Raw genomic sequence first — 22,703 nt, forward strand, 5'->3', positions numbered from 1 at the left:
TAGATTTTCTGGGATAATTTAAGGATTTCTGCTATCTGAATACTCTTTTTCACTTTGTTTACATTGCGTCGCACCTCTGATCGTCTGAATAAGTGAACCAATTTCAAACCCAGTTCATCGCCTCCAAGCAAACAGATCCGGATATAAACATAGCAAACACATAAATAAAGTGAAATTTCCGATCCGATCCGATCCAAAACAAACCACATTCGTTATCAATCGCGCAAAGCATTCACACGTATTGGTTGTGATGACTGCGAAAATACATTTCTCCAAGCCAACAGGTCCGAGAAGAGCGAGAAGGCTCAAAAGACAGACAAACAGACAGACAGAGAGAGAATAAGGTCAAAACTTTCACCTTCGTTTTGGTCAACCCGACGGTCGCTGCCACCGTCCGTCGTTGTTGTTGCAGCACTGCACTGTAAGTGTGAAAATGCGGAGGATGCTGAGGATGCTGGTTGGTGGTTGATGATCAATGATCCTCGCACACGGCTTGCCGGCTAGGTTTCGCGTGTATTCGCTCCGTTTGGGTTGCCTGAGTCATCAACACCAACCAGCATTAGCACGCGTTCGTCGTGTTCGGTGGTCATTCACACATTCATTGGGAGCTGTTTAAGCACACCACCAACGCCAGCCGCTCTCGAGGCGGTGAAAGATCTACTACTGGTTTGGATTTTTTTTTTTTTTTTGCACACACTCACTTGACTCTTTCTCTGTCTCAACACAAGACTAAGCAGCTCGTGGGGTTTTTAAAACCTGTTTTGCCGATTCTCTCCTCCCCGGTCCTCGGTCGGTCGGTGTAGTAAACAAGTCCGTGCGTAGGACTAGTTTGTGGTACTAAACAGCGGGGCTATAGACTGTTGACACACCCCGATTTGGATTGTGTCAAAATGGGAAACTTGGAATTGATATTTTTGAGCAAGTAAAAGGAAAAGGAGATATTTCAAAAGCTCGGTCTTATTTGCGATAATGTCAAATTTTCCCCTTCCTCACAGGAAATGGGACATCATACTGGGTAAACTTAACCACTTTGTTCAGTAAAAGTTTGTAAAATCAGTCAATTAGGTTGCCCCATTGCTCCTAAGCGATGATTACATCGGATTACTGATTTGTGCTGTGGGATGGACTAGCTTGCTTGTAGTAGTCAGGCCTAGGGTTCAGTAGTAGATCCTAAGCAGTAATGCACTATGAAGAGGTGATCTATCCACGTTATGTGGTCCCTAGAGTTATTGCCTGGCCCGGATTTTTAGGGGGAGGGGGGGGGGAAGAAGCCGGACAGATATTTTCTGTAATTATAAAATTATCATATTTTTATGCTAATACATTTTTTTTTTACTTTCACGTTTGACATTCACATTAACATATGTACGTAAGCATTGAGGTTCTTTAAAGAACGTAAATGTTTACGTACATATGTTAATGTGAACAGTGTTAATATGTTAATAAGTTCAGTTCATAATTAATTTTATTTAAGAATATTGGACGTACCTACATTGAACATCACTACTTTCAAATGAACCGTCTAAGTAATGGCATTGCAATGAACTTGAATGAAAAATGTACATCTGCGCCACCTTTCTATGTACCTCATTGATTAGGTTGAACACGAAATGAATACAAATGAACATCCTCTACGGCTTTTTGACAAAGTGTGAGCAAGAGGGAAATAGATCAATGGGAAAATAATGAATCCATTTATCCTCGTGTGCTAGTGAAAGAAGGTTAAACGTCAGAAATCCCTTTACATGCAAAAAGAAATCAGCTCTCAAAATCAAACCAAAGCATCGCAAGGGTTGGTTTAATTGCAAGCTGATTATTTTCCTGTGAGGTCGTTTTAAGTGTACTCGAAATAGTCTTTCAAAGAACTGCTTTTTGCAACCACTCATAGGAAGGAAACATGAAAACGTAAGTTTAATATGCGTCATCCAGAGAATCTGATTTATTGTTTTTAACGAAATAATATTATTATTTCAGCTGTTTTTGAATAATGCCTCGAATCATTCAGCCATCTGATGCTCAGAAGAGGACAGCTTCGAAGCAGAAGGCAGAGATAGATGCAGCAGTGCTGGCTAAAACTCCTCGTCTCTCTAAGTTGTGAATCAAAAACTGAAAAAGATCCCGTTCCTCCTACTAACCAGCTGAAACACCTAAACAAGATTTAGGATCTTCTGAGGTGGTTGCTGCCTTTCCAAAGAGTGCTGAAAATGCTGATCAAGTTGAAGCTGGGTCTTCGAAAACATATGATGGAACAATGTCCAGCGATCCTTCTACCTGGTGCCCAATCACAGAAAACCGTGTTTCTTAATTGGCTAAATCTGCAGTGAACCAAAATAAAAAGGAACAAAAGAACAGTGTTTGAGGAAATGGCTCATCTACAGTTTATCAAAAGGTATGATTTTGCCATTTTTTATCAATTCAGTTTAATAATTCATCACTGGCTCACCAGGTTCCGTTTACTGCTTCTACTGCACACTCATGACAACAAACCGCGATGCGTTTTTCAGAGAAGAAGGTTTCAATAATTGGAAGAAATCGGAGGAAAAAATGAAAACACATGAGCAAGGTCAGCCACATCGAGAAGCGGTACTGAAGTACAATTTGCGATGTTCAGAATCGAGTCACGTAGATAAGGAACTGAAAGCTCAGGTAAAAGAAAAACGGTTGTACTGGCGAGAAATTCTGCGTCGTACTATTGCTGTCATTATCTTTTTGGCGGAGAGAGGTCTAGCGTTCAGAGGAAGTGACGAGATTATTGGCTCCAAACACAATGGCAACTATTTGGGAATAATGGAACTCATTGCTCAATTTGATCCACTTTTGATGAGTCACCTAAAGAATTTTGGGAATCCTGGAAGTGGTAGGAAATCGTATTTATCATCCACTGTTTATGAAGAAATTTTGCTACTCATGGCAAAGAAGGTTCAAAGTTTCATCATAATGGAACTGAAAGCATCCAAATACTTTTCTGTATCAGTGGACTCAACACCAGATCTCACTCATACTGATCAGCTCACAGTAATCACAGTAATGTTGTTTCTGGCAGACCAGTAGAATGATTCTTGACTTTCTTGCAGCCCAACTCTCATAAAGCAGGTGACCTATCCTACACTTTGCTAGAATTTCTTAAAAATCAAGGAATTAATTTCGATGACTGTCGTGGACAGTCATATGACAACGCGTCAAACATTCGGGAATGCAAGCTCGACTTCTTGAGAAGAATCCATCTGCTATTTTCGTTCCCTGTGCAGCTCATTCGTTGAACCTAGTAGATCATGCGGCTGTCTCTAGCTGTGTAGAAGCTGTTAGTTACTTCAGCTTCGTTCAAAACTGTATACATTCCTTTCTGCATCTACCTGGCGATGGAATATTTTAAACGAATTTTTGAAAGGCAATGAAAGGAAATTAACGGGTAAATCTCTCTCCGACACTCGTTGGTCAGCACGTGCCGATGCAACTGAAGCTCTCCTTGAAGGATATGGAAGCATTAGGAAGGCGTTGAGACATATTGAAGCTGCGAATGACCAATCTCCTGCAACAAGATATGAATCGCGTTCACTAGCTGATAGAATTGATCTCCTCGAAACTGCTTTGATGACCAAGATCTGGTGTCGCATTCTGCTACGCTTTAACGAGACAAGCAAAGCAATGCAGGGCATCGATGTCGATTTGAAGAAGGTGGTTGATTTGTATGATTCACTGGATTCATTTTTGCAAGGAGAGCGAAACCGTTTTGACGAAGTAGAAGGTGAAGCTGTCGCTCTTTGTGACACTGCGGAATACAGACTCACCAAATAAAGACCACGGAAAAATCAAACCGAAACATCCAGTACATGAGAGGAGAACTTCAAGCGTCTTACATTTGATGTCATACTTAATCAACTTTCACAAGCATTACAGAAAAGGCGAGCAGCATATCAAGTGGTTCACGATAGGTTCAAGGGCATTGTTGATCTATGCAGTCTGTCGGAAGCAGAACTACGGTTTGAAGCTGAAAAGTTAGTTGGCATGTGGCACAAGGCTACTTGCTGATGAAATCGTACAGTTTGCAGCAGTTGCCAAGATTAGGGCATGTCTAACAGCATCTGCACAGGCTATACTGCTGAACGATGAAGAGTTAGCTGATACGTTTCCGAACGTATACATTGGTCTGCGAATGTATCTTAGTTTGATGGTTACGAATTGCTCAGGTGAAAGATCGTTCAACAAATTAGCTTTGATAAAAAGCAAACTGAGGGCATCGATGGCTGACGAAAGACTCAGCTCTCTTTGTTTACTGAACATCGAAAGCGATGTTCTAAAGACGATCGATTTTGAAGAATTTATTAAAGATTTTTCAGAAGCTAAATGTAGACGTCAATGCTTCACATAATTTTCTTAATCCTTTTAATGATCTGTATTATTTTATGTACATTGAAACAAAGAGAATAAACGCAACTCCAAGCAACTGATACATTTTTTTTTAAACTTAGAAAGGTTTTGGGGGCACCGTATCTTTTATCCATTAACTTCTGATTTTTTTAATACTAATTCAACCCGCATATTTGAAATTAAAACTTCGAAAACAGTGTACATTGGAGCCCCACAAAGATATTTGCCCCGGGCCCCCCGAGTCCTAAATTCGACACTGGCATCTAGTCTCGGTCAGTGAATTATCATTTTGAAAGTCCAGGTTTTTTTCGGTTTTCCCGGTGCAAATTTTAAACATTTTTTTATAAAGGGGAAATGGCTCTAATGCTGGCCTATGGATCTAAGATTGGGTCCATCGCTAAATATCTATTTGTCAATTTTGTCTAGATGAACGCGTCCATTAACGGACGTTACTAATGGATATTTTTGGTCACTATTGAAAATTTAGTCCATTGCTGAATTTATGTATGGACCCAAATTAGGGGCTTCGTCTCAGGTCTAAACATTTCCCGGTTGTTCATATTCAGCAAAAAAGTAAATTTGTTACTTATGAAAATTTCCAACATTATTTTCGATATGTAGTTGAAATGGCTCTAATGCATATGGATCTAAGATTTGGCCCATCACTATGAATCTGCTATTTATCAGTTTTATCTAAATGAACGCGTCATTAGGACGGTCCTAATGGATATTTTTGGTAGCGATGGAAAATGTAGTCAATTGCTGAATTTATGTATGGACCCAAACTAGGGACAATTTGGCCCACATTACATCCATTTCCTCTATTTAGAGTCTTAGACAACGACAAAGATAAAATTGATAAATAGCAGCTTTTTAGCGATGGGCCCAATTTTAGATCCATAGACCAATATTAGAGACATTTTCGAAATTATAAACCATCGTGATTTAGAAAAAGAAATCAATCTGGGACTAATAAAATATTCATAATGTGGAGTCTTGAAAAAAAAAACAAGATTCCAGATTTCACATTGAATTTTTTTCAAGGCTTTGGAGTTTGAAAGAACTTTCAAAGACCTAACAATTTAATGATTTTCGATATAATTCTGCCGAGAATACATGTGAAGAATGTAGGGTGAACTTTAAATGATTTAAAGTGTTAATTCAAAGAAAACGGTGTGGGGGATTCCTAAAAAAAGTCTAAAGGAGTTCTGCCTAAAATTCCAGTGTAATTTTGAGATACAGTCCTTAGAAATTCTGAGGTGAATTCCAATGTATTCCTGGGAAGAAGAAAGCAAGTTCTGAATTGAAGTCCAAGGAGATTTTGAAGAGACTTGTATGTAAATCGTGAGAAAAAAATAAAATTGAAAAAAATGTACTTTCTAAAAAAAACCTATAATTTAAGTGACCGACGACTGAATGCTTAGCTTTATTGATTTTCCCCATCTGTGATTTTAACTGGATTTCTGGCGTTATTATCTTGATGGTAAGAATATTAGTTCCACTTTTTTGTGATTGAATTGGTATTAGAATTGTTGAGTAAGAAACTCGTCTGTCTGTCTGTCTGTCTGTCTGTCTGTCTGTCTGTCTGTCTGTCTGTCTGTCTGTCTGTCTGTCTGTCTGTCTGTCTGTCTGTCTGTCTGTCTGTCTGTCTGTCTGTCTGTCTGTCTGTCTGTCTGTCTGTCTGTCTGTCTGTCTGTCTGTCTGTCTGTCTGTCTGTCTGTCTGTCTGCCTGTCTGTCTGTCTGCCTGTCTGTCTGTCTGTCTGTCTGTCTGTCTGTCTGTCTGTCTGTCTGTCTGTCTGTCTGTCTGTCTGTCTGTCTGTCTGTCTGTCTGTCTGTCTGTCTGTCTGTCTGTCTGTCTGTCTGTCTGTCTGTCTGTCTGTCTGTCTGTCTGTCTGTCTGTCTGTCTGTCTGTCTGTCTGTCTGTCTGTCTGTCTGTCTGTCTGTCTGTCTGTCTGTCTGTCTGTCTGTCTGTCTGTCTGTCTGTCTGTCTGTCTGTCTGTCTGTCTGTCTGTCTGTCTGTCTGTCTGTCTGTCTGTCTGTCTGTCTGTCTGTCTGTCTGTCTGTCTGTCTGTCTGTCTGTCTGTCTGTCTGTCTGTCTGTCTGTCTGTCTGTCTGTCTGTCTGTCTGTCTGTCTGTCTGTCTGTCTGTCTGTCTGTCTGTCTGTCTGTCTGTCTGTCTGTCTGTCTGTCTGTCTGTCTGTCTGTCTGTCTGTCTGTCTGTCTGTCTGTCTGTCTGTCTGTCTGTCTGTCTGTCTGTCTGTCTGTCTGTCTGTCTGTCTGTCTGTCTGTCTGTCTGTCTGTCTGTCTGTCTGTCTGTCTGTCTGTCTGTCTGTCTGTCTGTCTGTCTGTCTGTCTGTCTGTCTGTCTGTCTGTCTGTCTGTCTGTCTGTCTGTCTGTCTGTCTGTCTGTCTGTCTGTCTGTCTGTCTGTCTGTCTGTCTGTCTGTCTGTCTGTCTGTCTGTCTGTCTGTCTGTCTGTCTGTCTGTCTGTCTGTCTGTCTGTCTGTCTGTCTGTCTGTCTGTCTGTCTGTCTGTCTGTCTGTCTGTCTGTCTGTCTGTCTGTCTGTCTGTCTGTCTGTCTGTCTGTCTGTCTGTCTGTCTGTCTGTCTGTCTGTCTGTCTGTCTGTCTGTCTGTCTGTCTGTCTGTCTGTCTGTCTGTCTGTCTGTCTGTCTGTCTGTCTGTCTGTCTGTCTGTCTGTCTGTCTGTCTGTCTGTCTGTCTGTCTGTCTGTCTGTCTGTCTGTCTGTCTGTCTGTCTGTCTGTCTGTCTGTCTGTCTGTCTGTCTGTCTGTCTGTCTGTCTGTCTGTCTGTCTGTCTGTCTGTCTGTCTGTCTGTCTGTCTGTCTGTCTGTCTGTCTGTCTGTCTGTCTGTCTGTCTGTCTGTCTGTCTGTCTGTCTGTCTGTCTGTCTGTCTGTCTGTCTGTCTGTCTGTCTGTCTGTCTGTCTGTCTGTCTGTCTGTCTGTCTGTCTGTCTGTCTGTCTGTCTGTCTGTCTGTCTGTCTGTCTGTCTGTCTGTCTGTCTGTCTGTCTGTCTGTCTGTCTGTCTGTCTGTCTGTCTGTCTGTCTGTCTGTCTGTCTGTCTGTCTGTCTGTCTGTCTGTCTGTCTGTCTGTCTGTCTGTCTGTCTGTCTGTCTGTCTGTCTGTCTGTCTGTCTGTCTGTCTGTCTGTCTGTCTGTCTGTCTGTCTGTCTGTCTGTCTGTCTGTCTGTCTGTCTGTCTGTCTGTCTGTCTGTCTGTCTGTCTGTCTGTCTGTCTGTCTGTCTGTCTGTCTGTCTGTCTGTCTGTCTGTCTGTCTGTCTGTCTGTCTGTCTGTCTGTCTGTCTGTCTGTCTGTCTGTCTGTCTGTCTGTCTGTCTGTCTGTCTGTCTGTCTGTCTGTCTGTCTGTCTGTCTGTCTGTCTGTCTGTCTGTCTGTCTGTCTGTCTGTCTGTCTGTCTGTCTGTCTGTCTGTCTGTCTGTCTGTCTGTCTGTCTGTCTGTCTGTCTGTCTGTCTGTCTGTCTGTCTGTCTGTCTGTCTGTCTGTCTGTCTGTCTGTCTGTCTGTCTGTCTGTCTGTCTGTCTGTCTGTCTGTCTGTCTGTCTGTCTGTCTGTCTGTCTGTCTGTCTGTCTGTCTGTCTGTCTGTCTGTCTGTCTGTCTGTCTGTCTGTCTGTCTGTCTGTCTGTCTGTCTGTCTGTCTGTCTGTCTGTCTGTCTGTCTGTCTGTCTGTCTGTCTGTCTGTCTGTCTGTCTGTCTGTCTGTCTGTCTGTCTGTCTGTCTGTCTGTCTGTCTGTCTGTCTGTCTGTCTGTCTGTCTGTCTGTCTGTCTGTCTGTCTGTCTGTCTGTCTGTCTGTCTGTCTGTCTGTCTGTCTGTCTGTCTGTCTGTCTGTCTGTCTGTCTGTCTGTCTGTCTGTCTGTCTGTCTGTCTGTCTGTCTGTCTGTCTGTCTGTCTGTCTGTCTGTCTGTCTGTCTGTCTGTCTGTCTGTCTGTCTGTCTGTCTGTCTGTCTGTCTGTCTGTCTGTCTGTCTGTCTGTCTGTCTGTCTGTCTGTCTGTCTGTCTGTCTGTCTGTCTGTCTGTCTGTCTGTCTGTCTGTCTGTCTGTCTGTCTGTCTGTCTGTCTGTCTGTCTGTCTGTCTGTCTGTCTGTCTGTCTGTCTGTCTGTCTGTCTGTCTGTCTGTCTGTCTGTCTGTCTGTCTGTCTGTCTGTCTGTCTGTCTGTCTGTCTGTCTGTCTGTCTGTCTGTCTGTCTGTCTGTCTGTCTGTCTGTGGATGATTTCATGTGGTGTGCTCTAAGAGGCACCGAATGATTTCGTTGTTTAAGATATTGAGTGTAGAGTACACCCAGAGTGAGAAAGAGAAAGAGCACTTCCACTTCCTGAATTTCATGCTCGACCTTCTCCGATATGTATGAAACTTTGCATAATTGTTAGTTATGGTCAACCATTCACAATTAAGCAATTACTGAAAATAATTTGAAACGTTTTTTCGTGAATATTTTTCATGAAAATCAATTATTTACTCTACTCAGGGCTCTACATTTTCGAAGCTCTAAAATGAACTCGAAGTTTGTTTCTCTCATACAAACGTGTTCAACGCTTCATTTCTATAACGCCTAGGTAGACTATCAACAAGAAACGAAAATGAAAAAGAAGTACGCCTAGAAGGAATGGCTGGCTGTGGATCTTCTCGTCGTTGTTTTGCTTCGCGATATTTCACTAAGTTCACCAAGGGAAAAGTTCGCGAGTCGTAGTGAGTTTTCACGAACTTTTCCATTACGGCTTTCCTCACTGCTTTCAATGAAAATAAAAATTTATTTTTATTAAATTAATGCAATTCATACCGATTTCTTGTGGCTAAAACATTCTAATGGAATTCTTACGTTTCTTTCCTCAGTTCAGTGTACGCTTTCGACTATACCACCAAGCATTTTATGTATTCCGTTCAGCAGAAAAACGTGCGAAATCAAATGATCGTACTATGAGCGCTTCATATATGCTTTTAGCCTATCAATTTTGCGGAACATGGAAAGAGCAGTATAGAAAGCACAGGTCTGATAATCGCAACGTTCGTGGTTCGACTCCAGTCGGCGCCCTTTTTGTCATAATTTCTCTCACTTATACACTCAACATTTTTCGGTCTTCAATTTTCTTACATTGGACCGCAGTCCGGTATATCTCATCCTCCGTTCATGCGGTCCCACTATCATCTTGCGATGATGAATCCCACATAATTGTAAGCAAATATTACATCCTTCATTTGGGTGTACAATAATACCCGATTTTGTCAGCCTCCTTTTTGAAAATCTTTTCTAATATTCTACGAAACCCATGTGTGGTTTCGAAACCCAGTGGTTTCATTGCACCAAAGTATACCTTAAACATCCATCTTGAAGATAAATGAGAAAAAATTTAAATTACAATTATGTGAAATTATTGAAAAATTAAAGTCTGATGCGTGGAGGGGCTGATAAAATCGGTATATTACTGTATAATAGTTAAAAACTTACAGCTGTTAATGTGTGTGACATTTTCCATATATATACCCTTTATTGTATCTGCTTGTTACAATTACATCATTCATTGATACATCAGCAATAAGATTATGTATTTCAGAATATTTTTGGTCTATTCCTACCGTTCCATTGTTGATTATTCCATATGAGACTGGTGGAAATTTTACTGCGTTCGAAAAGGTCTTGAATTTGGTTCATTATCAGGCATTGAAAACCGCCTCAAATGTCCGGCAATTATTTAATTTTTCAAAATTGCATTGTGACAACTGACGGATTCGTTTTAAAACTATGCATTTTTGTAATGCAAAATGAGACTGAAGTGAATCCAGTATCGAATAATAGACACTTCAACTGCATCCGGAATCCAAAAAACAGATTTCTTCACGCTGCAAAGATGAATAACCCTCAATAATGGTTGAAGAAAAAACGACCACCTACCTGAAAGTGCCGGTTCTGCTCGATCGACGATATCCGACCCCCGCTGGAGGAGGTCGGCGTGGACGACGTTTCCGATTCGGCTTTCCGGACGAATTTCAGCATCTCCTGCTGTTGTTGATGCTGTTGTTGCTGCTGTTGCTGTTGATGCTGCTGTTGCTGCTGCTGTTGTTGCTTTTGGTTTAGATGCTGTTGATTGCTGCTGTTGGTCGAAGCTGTCGATGGAATTGGTGGAGCCTGCTGGCTCGGAGGTTGATGGTGGTGAACGATTGCAGTGGTCTGCTGGATGTGGCCCTGAGGCTGCTGAGGTTGCTGGTTGGGTTGTGGGGATGGTTGCTGTTTTGGGTTCAGGTGTTGCTGCAGGGATCGGGTAGAGCTTGTTGTCGCTTGATCCTCGGAGGAAGATTCCGAACTCAAACGGGGGTGGGGCGGTGGTAGGTGGTGGGATGGTTGTTGGGGTTGATTCGGGTGATGATTGCTCGGGGGAGCTAAGTGGTGCTGTTGGTTGGCGAACCTCAAATGGGACCGCGGGATAGCTAACCGGCTAGGGTTGAGCTGATGTTTTAGGTTTTCCGGAATGTAAAGTCCGGTGGTTTTTGGGATTTCTGGAGGAAATTTGAGGTGATGATGGGACCCTCCGTTCAAATCGGACGTATAGGCTATGGAAGGTACCGTAGAAGATCTGGCCAGAGGTGGTGCGCCTCCGTTGTGGACGATGTGCTTCAGGATACCCCCAGGAGGCTGAGGAGGTGGCTGATAGCGAGGAGGAATTTGTGTTCCCCCCTGTTGAACTTGTTTCTGCAGGGACGGTTGGTTGTGGACTGGTTTCGTTACACCATTCACCGTCGGTTGACCCGAGCCTGTCGAACTAGCGTGTCCGTTGGATGTGGTCGTTGTCACCGGTGGCTGTTTAAGTTTGGATTTCTGTAGTTGGGGCTGTTTGTTGCTTGTCAGACTGATAATATTTCCAGATAGTTTCAGGTTATTACTATTTGTTGACATGACTACGGGAATGCTGGGAGGGATTGAAGTGGAATGTGTGTTGGACGACGTTGTTGTCGCGCGGCTGCTCTTGTATCACGGCACGTTAATTACTTAACTTTTCCAGAGAGATATTTCTTCCTCTCCAGATATGAATTTCACTGCTTTCCTTCGCTGAGAGGACACTTCAGACCAGAAACATTACATTCACTCGCGCTGCGATGTGGTCGTTCAAAGGCACTTAAACAGATAGATAGAAGAAATACCACATCTTTTTTTTTTTCGTTTGCTTCTGGTAAAACTTCGCTTTTTTTCTTCTCGATCATCACATTCTTCGTATTCCACGGCGACGAGAACCAAGAAATAGCTTTCTTATCATCATCAGCCTTTGCCTATCCGAAAAGCAATTCTACCATCTTCCTTTTTCCCTGGCTATTTATCTCTGGTTCACTCACTTCACTCGACCTCAGACAGACTCTAAGGCATTTTCTGCTCCTATTAAGTTACTCACTCTCGGTAAAGTAATTTTTTATCACTATGTATCATTATGACTCATTATCTTCGCCGACACTCAAGACACCCGACTAGCGACTGGGGGTATCGAATTCATAATAGCACACGCGCCAGCCAGCAACGATGGTGATGATGAAGACGACGACGACGACGACGACGACGACGAAAGATGCGAGCGCGTCCCTTTCGAGACCAGCACGGCGAAGGCACTGACTAGAGTCTCACAAATTTTCTCAGCACACAGTCCAGTTCTGAGATCCACGCTTGCTTCAGATTGGTTGCCCAGCGCAAAAAAGTCGTTGAAGTCCTAAAATTTGAACCTGAAACGAACGAGAAAAGGAGAAAAAGCAACATTCAGAAAAACATGCTCGTTACAATTCGAAACTTAACGAAAGCTTTCGTTCGTCCGTGCTCTCCTGTATCCTTTCCCCCGCACGCGGATGCTGCGAAATCGTGTGCGCCTGTGCCTTCCCACCGCACCTCCACACCAACCAAAACAGGCATGTGTAGGTAGGAACAGTGAGAAACGATCCCAAACGAATGTGAACGAAAATAAACTTGATTTCGCGCATTTTTGCTCCATTCACTGTCTGTCGGTGACGATAGGGCGAACGATACGGATTGGGACTGCTTACGAAATTGCATAACAGGATCGCTATATGGCGAAAGTTGAAGCGGAGCTATTTGTATAATCCGGGAATCTGGTTTTCAAATTTGGTTTTGGTAGATAAAAATGGTGAATCTTATTCGATTGCATTAGTTTGCAAACTAACTGCTGAGTGAAAATCACTCATTTGCTTTCTAGAATTGAACATAATTTTATACATTTTAATTGATATTGACGTTGGTCCCCGGTCCATGAGTTGATGGGTCGATAGGTAAGGTCTAGGTGTGGGAGCGGTAACGTCGGTAGCATTGGTACTCAGTACGGAAAACGAACCAAGGAAAAAATGGAATTGACGAAGAGAAAAGTATAATTTTTTAGCAGATAAACGTGAAAATGTCACGTAAATCAACTAAAACTACTGCAAGTAATCTAGCTGATTTTTGTCACTGAGCCAAAAACGGTTCACTCGCTGACTATAATCCTCTACCGAACAGTGTTTACACCTTTAGTTGGGTTTGTACTCGGTAGTGATTTTATTTCAAATTCTTCAATTTCTCACCTGTTTCGTATTCTCTGTCAGATCCGAGGCTTCGTACAGTCACTTGCTTGGAAGAATTTACACTCGTTTAGCAATCGGCTTACAACGAAGGAAACCCAGTGATGAGACCAACTGTATTGTTTCGTAAGATCATGAGACTTACCCTTCAAATCCTTTAATGTTTATGCATAAAAACTCTGCACATATTCCACAAACCTACGTGACATATCCATGAAAACTTCTATCAGGCCTTTGGAGCTGACATATCAGCTTATTTATTTAGTTAGGGACCATCCATAAATGTCCAAGGCATATACACTATTTGTAGTTTATCAATAGGACCGCTGAGTACATCTGAAGTTTTCCGTTGACTCCGTTGACCTAATAGACATTCAGAATTGATATATGAGGCCACACAAATTGATTCATAAGATCGTTAAATTTAGCCCGTAAGGATTCTACAGATAATTTGGAATGCCTCTAGATTTTTCGGAATCGCATTTCAGTTTAATTGATATGGTCACCGAAGTTGACTGATAATACCTTTGAAATTAACCTTTAAAAAGGGTAGTTGATATTATGCCACCCTCTCACCAATATGCAGTCGAAAATGGGGTAGCATAAAGTTAAAACGTACTATAAGTTTGCAAGAAGCGCACATAGCCATATCCTATCTTCAGGAAAAACATGTAGTTTTACTTTGTTAATATTTGTCTAGAACATTATTTGCTTTAAATCTATTAAATCTCGACGACTTCTAATTCTGCATGATTTGACTCTCTTTTCTCTTATCCTTCTCTAAAGCATCTACGCTTCTATTTTAAGAACCAACTTAACCTTGATTTATTTTCGGCATATTTCAATCGACTCACATATTCTTGTAGAGGTTATGCTTCTGATTATCTGATTATTATATTACTATATATCAAAAATTCGTGATGATGAGGAACCACCAGGGCCCCAATTGAATCGATTTGAATGGGTAGAGTGAGGATGTCAACTCCTTGTTGCTAACATTTTGTGGATAAAGGGTGGGCTCTTCTCCCCATTCTGCTGGATGGCTCGGTTTCTGACCCATTGGCTGATCACGTTGTTGGAAGGAGATTCTTAACTGTTCCAGGCAAATGAATAGGTGAATTACTTATCAATCCATATAAGAGTTTTCGGCCCTTCATACAGCGATTTGCTGATGGCAGTCAGAGGTTATTAAGCTTGATCAAGTTCAACACCAGACTAGTTTCCGTGGTACAACGAGTGGTAGATCACTATCATCATCATCATCATCATGACCATCAATTTTAGAATCACCGATATGGAAAATTTTTCATGGTTCTGAGACTTTTATAAATTAAGATATCATAGGAAGATAATGGTTGTATCAGGTTAAAGAAATTGTTTCAAATCAAAAACTAGGACCCCAGTGGGCTCAATCCAAGTCGGCACCTTCGGTATTTTCTTAGGCATAAAATCGCTGATCATGCCTTCCATCGGGAAGTAAAGCCGTTGGTCTCCGGTCCATGAGTTGACGGCTGGATAGGTAGGGTCCAAGTGTGGAAGCTGCCTCCCTGGCGTCGGTAGCATTGGTACTCAGTATGGAAAACAAGATCAAGGAAAAAAAACTTTTAGTTCCTACTGCACTTTATTTCATGATATCATAGGTATTTCAAACACAACCTTCATGCATTGCAAATGCGTAATTTCGAATTAATCGCGTGATAATATAGACGCGTAAAAAACAGAAACAAATTTAATCAATCAATAGATCATCACCGTACCGCTTGAGTAAGTGGGAACTCTGCAAAGTTAAGTTGTTAGCAACCAGCCGCTTACGAAAACATAAGACCATAAGGAATAGTAGACACTCGTAATACCCCCCCCCCCCCCCTAAAATACTTACAAAGTTAATAAACTACTAGGGATTCATACGAAATACAAGAAAATTTTGAAGATAGTTTCAGCTTTCAAAGGAATTTTGAAAAGAATTCAATAGAATTTTGATGATAATATGAAGAGCCTTCGAAGAAGAGTTTCGACGGAATTCAGAGGAAAATTTCACGGGAGTCGAGTTCTTGGGAGCCCCATGGAATTGTGAAAGGAATTTCGGGTGAATGCTTGGAAGTTCCGGGGAATTAAAAAAAACTGCTGGTGAATTCTAGGAATTCAAAAGTATTTCTGAGAACAGCTTTTTAAGAGGAATTCTAAGTATAATCTCTAAGAAATTTCGAATATGACAGCAAAAGAAAGTCCGGGAAGTCCCCAAGGAGAATGCCAAAATTTTAGTTAAAGTTTTAAGGAATTTCCAACAAAAAATTCCAGGATAACTATCTGGGAAATCTGAAGATAATTTCAAAAGAATTATGAGGATTATATTATTCCGAGTCGAATGATCAGAATTCAAAGAAAAAATCCGAGCAGGATCCTGTGAAAATGGAATTGGAGGAGAATTCTAAGAAATCCAGGGGATTGTGAACGAATCCCATTGGATATTTTTAAAGAAATTTTAAGTATTATCTCAGGGGAAATTTGAAGAGGAACCCAAGGGAATTCTGAGAAGAAATCTGTGGAAAAGTCCAAGGAGGAGAATTTTAAGATACCTCCGATGAGAATGCCAAAGAAACCTTTAGGAGAATTGCAAGGTATGTATGGAAGTAGCTCAAGGGAATTCTGCGTAAAATTGTGAAGAGATTTTCAAGATCAGTATCAGTTTCAAAACGAGATTTGCAAGGAAATTCAGATCAAAATTTCAAAGTGATATTGGAGCTAAATATTATGCTTGATATTGATTTTTGATATTGCGAGAAAATTCACAACGTGTATAGTCGAAGTTGAATCGATGCAATGCTTCCTTTTCATCTCGTTTTCGTAGCAAGAGAAGGTATAATAATAGGGGAATGTACGTATTCTCGGCAACCTAAGCAGCGACCTTCTTTCTATAGCCCTTTTCTCTAAGGAACGCACACATATGCAGTATTGGTTTGTTTACAATCTTTTGCTGCCAGCTGCTCTAACAATTTCAGTCGAAAGAATTGTCAAAAACTGTTTTGAAACGCTTTTACAAAGCTCCAATCTTCTCTAATGAGAGCTAGTATTGTCAGCAACCAGTTTTTCTTCGGCAACCGTTCCATTTGTACTGCATGTAAATCTGCTGTTCTATTATCGGCAACTCGAAATCAGCTACAATTTGTAGTGCGTGTGTTGCATTTCAAGAAAACCTTGCTAGATTGCTTTTTCTCAGTGGTAAAAATATAGTCAAATTGAAGCTGAAAGCATAAAGAATCGTTTGCATGCATTCAGCGAAGTGTTTTCGTAAGAAAATCCAATGAAAATAGTGTTTCAATTAGTGTTGCCGAAAATAGTCTGTCATGCCGAAGCCGTCATTTCCCCTACTACCACTTTTTTCTCTTCACCGATGGCAGACACGAAGCGACTGATGGCAGCTGTTGTTGTTTCGGTTGCGTTCGGGTGTAGAGCAAAAATCCTGAAACTCAATCTCACCACAGTTTAGTGAAATTTGCAGTTGGTGAGTTTTGTTAGCTTGATATTCTGAGTTCGCAGTTGTTTGCTTGTTGATTTGTGTCTACGAAAATCAAGCTTGATCTTGTTCTTTGGTGAGATTTGATTTTTTTATATTTTACAAACACTGCCAAGGTTATTCTGAAGCGAGTTATGGGAAGCAGTTCCAGTAAATTTTTGCGAGAATTATTAAGAATTCGAATAGTATCGGGAATACCAAAGAAGGGAACTCAGTGGAATTTCCGTGTCGATTCGACAGATATTGTTTAAAAAAAAGTTTGCGATAAGGAACAAAACTACAAATTTTTACGAAATTCTGATAACCACTATCGTTTTGCTGTGGAATATACGGCGCCGGCCTTGTCATTGCAGTCAGGTTGGATTGGACCTACCCTATCAACTCGGAAATGTGAAAGGGCCTGAGATAAAACCAAAAATCTTCCGTTCAGTTAGGCGAACCAGCCAAAGGCCGAAAGATGCTTAATACAAAGAAAAATAATTAACTTCTGCTCAGTTAGCAAATCAGTCACTACTATGCCATCGATCCCCTTGCATCAAGCCCAGTGACATGAAAAGTAGGGTGGGTCAACTTTACAACACCCTACTCCCCACAGCTTTTTCGATTCGTATTGAAGTTCCCAACAACTGTGCCAAACTTGAACGAATTTGCTTACTATCTGGATTTGTGGGAGAGCTTTATAATTTGTATGGGAAAGTATGGGAAAGGGTTCAAAACTGTTGAATTTCTTGTCAAAAATTCTAAATTCGCTAAATTTTTACCGAACTTGGAATTTATATTGAGAAAACTATACACAACAGCTTCGTCCAAGACCGCAAATCGATTCGACTTCTATGGAAAAAGATATTATTTTTTTATTTATGGCGATGTACTCCGCACATACCTACTGGGGTGCACATAAGCTTGAAGGTATGCGAGGAGCACCAGGGTGGTAAAAAATAATAACTTTTTGCGCAGAAGTCAAATCGATTTCCGGTCTTTGACGAAGTTGTTCTGTATAGCCTGATGGATGTGGGCGTCCTAGTGGAATACCTGTATAAATAAAATATTGGTCTGTAAAGTTTTAACAATAAAAGTCCCAGGTTTGGTGAAAAGTGAGCAAATTTATGAAATTTTGTCCAGCAAATTAATAGTTTTGTTCCGTTCTTTTCCTATACATATTTTAAAGCTTTACCGGAAATCCAGATCGAAACCGAAATCATTAGAATTATACACTGTTGCAGGGGATCCCAACACAAATCGAAAGAGCTGTAGGGAGTCCGGCATATAAAGTGTACCCATCCTAATGAAAATATTTCATTTGAATCAATCTGTTGAATCATGCGCTCGTGCTTAGAAACGGATGAGGAAGTTGATGCGAAACAGCTTGAGAGTGAACCTCTTCTGCTGATTAAGCAAGAACGGTCAATACTAGGCCACCGAGAACATCATACCACTACAATCCACTACGATCGCTACGAACACCTTCATTGTGAGAGGGTATCACTACTTAAATCGACTATCAATGAAACATCAGTATCAAAACGGCAGCAATGAAAGATTAACATATAATGAAGGCTCAACTATGATCCTGATCATGCTGAAATATCAATCATCTTTCAACCGGCTCCTACCAAACACTATTACGTATTAAAGCGGTATTCCCAAAATTTGCCAGGCCACCGCAACTGGAACATTTTGCATCCCAGACTTGTAGATATCCAAGATTTAAAGATAAATATTCGAGATAGCGGACTTAGAGATAAATATTTCGAGGAGTTCTAATCCGTACCAAAATTTTCCAACAAATCCGATATTTTGCGTACTCTTAGCACAAACCCAATTCTATAACCTCCATAATATACTACAATAGATCAAATTACTGGTCACAGTGGAATTATGTCTCGAACAGAGCAATAAAAAAACTCCATAATATGTATTATAAGGCCTTACAAAACTGGTTTATCTACTAAAAAGTGCCTAAATATAGGGCATTTTAACTATAAATTTTACCATAATTTCGGATCATTTCACAAACAAATTCCTAAAAATCGTTAAGACTTCATTTCAATTGAAATTTTCCAAATTAAAATTAGCTCTCTCATGTGTCCACCAACGACCAAAACGCCATACATTTGTAGCCCTTTTTCCCAGTCCACAAAGTTCACAACTTTTGCCCTATGTCTGACCCTTTTTTTCTGCCAAGTACCTATATACAAACTTGCAATGCTATGCTGGCCGGCCGACCTAAGGGCGTTGCGGGCGCACCAAATTCGATCCAAAACAACACAACAAAACGTGGCGCATACTCGACTCTCGGCTATCGGCTCTCCGCACTTCCCGAAAAATAATTTTCGGTTGGTTCGCCGAGTCGGTACACGCTGAATCATCCGCGAAACTTGTTACCTAAAAGTCGTTCCTTACCGCGAGCCTACAACAGCTCTTTCCGAATTCCTTCACCGCCGCTCTCCGCTACTCCAGCCCTACCAGTTCTTCTTTGACATTCGTGTGAAGTGGAAAAGTGGTGAAGGAACGCAAAAGACCGAAACCAAAACCTGATCCTGACCACCACCACAACTGCGCGTACCACCATCGATGATGATGATGGTCCAGAAGCCACTGGCTAGATCTGACGAAGAGAGCACGGGCGGGGAATTGGGGGATGCTGCTACGGACGAACGGACGATCTTGTATGGCATGTCGTGGTCATGGCGGCCGAAGATCTGGTTTTGCAGATCTCCCGGCATGGAGAGAAGCGGGACTTACTCCACCACCCGCCGTCGCCACTACTGCCGCTGTGGGACGGTTGGCGACGGAAAGGGAATTCGATACTGATAAAAAGAGACCCGACCAAAACACAGCCAACAGAAATTTATCATGGTGCCCAATATGTGGATACGTACGTGTCGTCCAGGTTGTATGTTGCTCATACGCGAAGATTTTATATATGCGAGTGGCGATTCTGCGCCTACCACACCGACGACCCGTCCACTTTTGGACACAAGTTACGAGCGGTCGTGAAACGTGCTTTCTCAGGGAACGTGTTGTATTGCGTTTTTCTTGCCCTGCGTTCACTCTCTCATCCAGATCGTCTTCCCCTTTTGGGTTTGGCCTACCGCCGCCAAAAAGCCGCACGATGCGATGGAACATGTTGACGTCAAAAAAAAAATTAAACCACACACGCAGCGGGCAGCCTTAATGAATGTGTTGTTTCGATTGAATTCGGACTATAGAAGGTCTAAATTTAGATGCACCAACAGTAGCAAGTGAGCAACAGTTACGAAATCGACTGTATTGTTGTCTCAATTAGCTTCGAAGTAAGTGGGAACACAGGGCACTTGGCTGGGCACGAATTAAATCAAGCGAAGCTCCCCCCGCAGTTCACGATCCCCTGATTGGATCATAACCATCACAAAAACCCATAAACACACACCGCACGCACGCGGGAATAAACACCAAATTCAGACAACAAAAAACTCCAATAAAATTCAACTAAACGTGTTAAATCAACTTAACGAGCGGCTCTCAACACGTCATTGAAAATGAATCAAAGGCTAATTGGAGTGTCTAAAGGCGGCAGCCACTCCAGATCTCCCCGATCGGTTTTCGGTAATTCCGCTGCAATGAGCTCGCTGCAGCTGGGTGATTGTGGAGGTGGGCGGTGGTGGGTGATTGAAAAAGAAAAATAAACTCCGACCGAACGAAATTAGACGCACGAAATCGACAGAAGCAAATTCGAACCGTTTAAAATTAACGAAAATAAGCGATAATCATAAATGGTAACTGTGCGTCTACTGCACGGAACTGCAAAGAGAGCCGCCGACCGAAAGCGGCTATCTCCGGTGCCAGTCGGAGTCGGTGGTGCCATTTCGAAAAGTGGTTCAAATTTTCAGCGGAGGCGAAATTAGATCCGAAGCGCGTGTATGCGTCAGAGCACCACCGGTAATGAATGCTGATTTGGTAGTGAACTTTGGACTAATTGAAACTCAGGGGAACGGTTTAGGTTCGAGGGTTGAACTTTGCAAGGTGGTACTTTTGTCGGAACAGACGAAGCGTTGGCGGTGTAATTACGGGGAGGAAATTAAGCAACGAATTGACGTCAAGCTTGCAAATTGACTACAAAGGTGATTTGACTAAAATGGAATGGATCTATCGTTAAAACTGGAATACGAATGGTGAGTTGTGGATCGGACACGGGTAATGTACAGATGGCTCTGGATCGCATCATTTTCGTGAATTGGCTAAATCTACGAATGTTTTGGATATTCTGGAGACTTACTTCGAGATGCCTTCCCAGAAGTTGGTCACAACGATTAGTACTTGAGTGTGAATGACCAAAAACCAAAACCAATCTCTGAAAAAGTATTCTTTTCCATCACATCACCAAGTCAACCAGAACTCGTACAGCAATTAGTGTCGTAAGAGTGTGCTACGCCAGAACAGCAAAAAATAAAAATTACTATCACAGGATTGGCAGCGATAAATGTCACCAAAAATAGTGATTTAAGTGAAGAAATAAGGGACCAAATAGTGACTTAAAACTGTAAAAAAAGTAACCTCAGAGAAGAATAGTAGCCATATGATAGCACAACAAATAAATGTTTCATATTTTAGGGCTATTCAATTAGTATCTCATAAACACTTATGCACGGTATGAACCTTTAAAGCGAAAGATGCATTAGAAAGTATATGACCAAACCCAAGGTATTATCCAGGATATCTACTAACTGGAAAAACCAGGAAAACAGGGATGGATTTTATTTTGGCAGAAAATAATTTAATAATTTTCTTATAAAGGATATTTTATTAAGGAAGGCTCCATTTAGATATTGACAATTTAAAGAGCCATTTTTCGGAGAAAATCGCCTTTCGTTAGCGTTAGCGTTGTTATGATATACTTCGTAGATTGGATACTAGCGACACTCACGTCTCTTCTGAAATTCTCAGTTAGACTACTTTCAGGAATAATGCTGGGGAGTAAACATTGGTTCCAATCTAAACAAGAGTAACAGAAGCATGACTGTCGCTATTCCCGGCCATGCCCATCTTTACCATAACTAGGGATAGGGAAGGAAATGTTGATGTAGTACTTACTTAACGAGAGGCCACCGACTTAGCGACACCCTCATAAGTGCTACGGAGTTGGAGGGTTGGGTAGGGTATTCGGTTAGGATTCACCTCAAGTTGGCGATGCAACCAAAAGTATGTATTGTTTATTTGTTGTTTATTTAATCTCTCGATAGCCGGCTATAGAAAGAACATATTCATTTTGTTTAGTGATCATGAATTTTAAGAGTCATGACGGAATAAACCCATGATTTTCTGCTCAGTAAGCAAAAACGATCCCTCCAGGGTCATAGAGCATCTCAGAACCATAACGCTTCGCGACAATACAGAACTACGTTTTCGCTTGATATGCAAATAGTTTCCGAGGTTAATGTTCAATATCAAATATACAAATGATGATGGCGATTTATTGTGCTGTGGAAGTGCTTGGGGTTAAATGCATGATTTTCTGCTCAGTAAGCAAAATCGATCCCTATGGATGAACTATCTTTTATTGAATAACTATTATTTGCGATAATTACATGAAAGAAATAAAATATAAACTACAAACACAACGTGACTTCTTAAATCTCAAAAAGATATTTCACGCAACCAGGAATCTCAAAACCATTAGACGCTATAATTATACTGCTTCATTCTGCAGTCCAGGTGAAATAGACATGCTGATTGGAGCTGAATTATTTTTCCACATCCTAATGCAAGGCCAGATAAAGATGTCCAATCGATTGCCGACGTTGTACGAGACTCAGTTCGGATGGGTTATAGCCAGTTCATACGAGGAGCCAGAGGAAGATAATCCAGTGTGTGCCAACATTGCTATGACTGACGGTTTGGAGGCGTGTATGCAACGATTTTTCGACCGGGAGGAACTTACCGAAGCCGCTATTATGACCAGCGAGGAGCAGCGTTTCGAAGAACATTATCAGCGAACTTACCGTCGCGATGAAAATGGAAGATTTGTGGTCCAGCTACCCTTTCATGAATCTGTGAACCAACTAGGAGATTCCAGGTCGTTAGCCTTGAAACGGTTCCTGCTATTGTAAAAGAAATTGGCGAGAAATCCTGATCTGAAAACTCAATACGCAGCCTTCATCGAAGAATATAAAACCCTTGGTCATTGTCGCGAGATAAAAGAGGACGAAGATCCAGCAGGTATCCAGACATATTATTTGCCTCACCATTGCGTCCTGAAGCCATCGAG

The 22,703-nt window shown here is 41.5% G+C and overlaps 1 protein-coding gene across 2 annotated transcripts in view; it reads right to left on the minus strand.

Moving 5' to 3' along the window:
* Nucleotides 1-22,703, minus strand: part of LOC135705701 (coiled-coil domain-containing protein 85C-A-like) — a 184,868-nt gene that overhangs the window by 84,447 nt on the left and 77,718 nt on the right. The window contains exon 2 of one of the 2 annotated variants that reach the window (XM_065227519.1): nt 10,289-12,099. In XM_065227519.1, coding sequence (XP_065083591.1) covers nt 10,289-11,287 — 999 coding nt within the window. In that variant the 5' untranslated portion in view covers nt 11,288-12,099. Of the gene's footprint in view, nt 1-10,288; nt 12,103-22,703 lie in introns of those variants that run through there. The other variant, XM_065227518.1, reaches the window with a different exon arrangement.

Source organism: Ochlerotatus camptorhynchus, unplaced genomic scaffold (assembly GCF_037179485.1).
Source record: "Ochlerotatus camptorhynchus isolate MF236.1 unplaced genomic scaffold, CSIRO-AGI_Acam_v1.1 ptg000274l, whole genome shotgun sequence".
NCBI classification, from domain to species: domain Eukaryota; kingdom Metazoa; phylum Arthropoda; class Insecta; order Diptera; family Culicidae; genus Ochlerotatus; species Ochlerotatus camptorhynchus.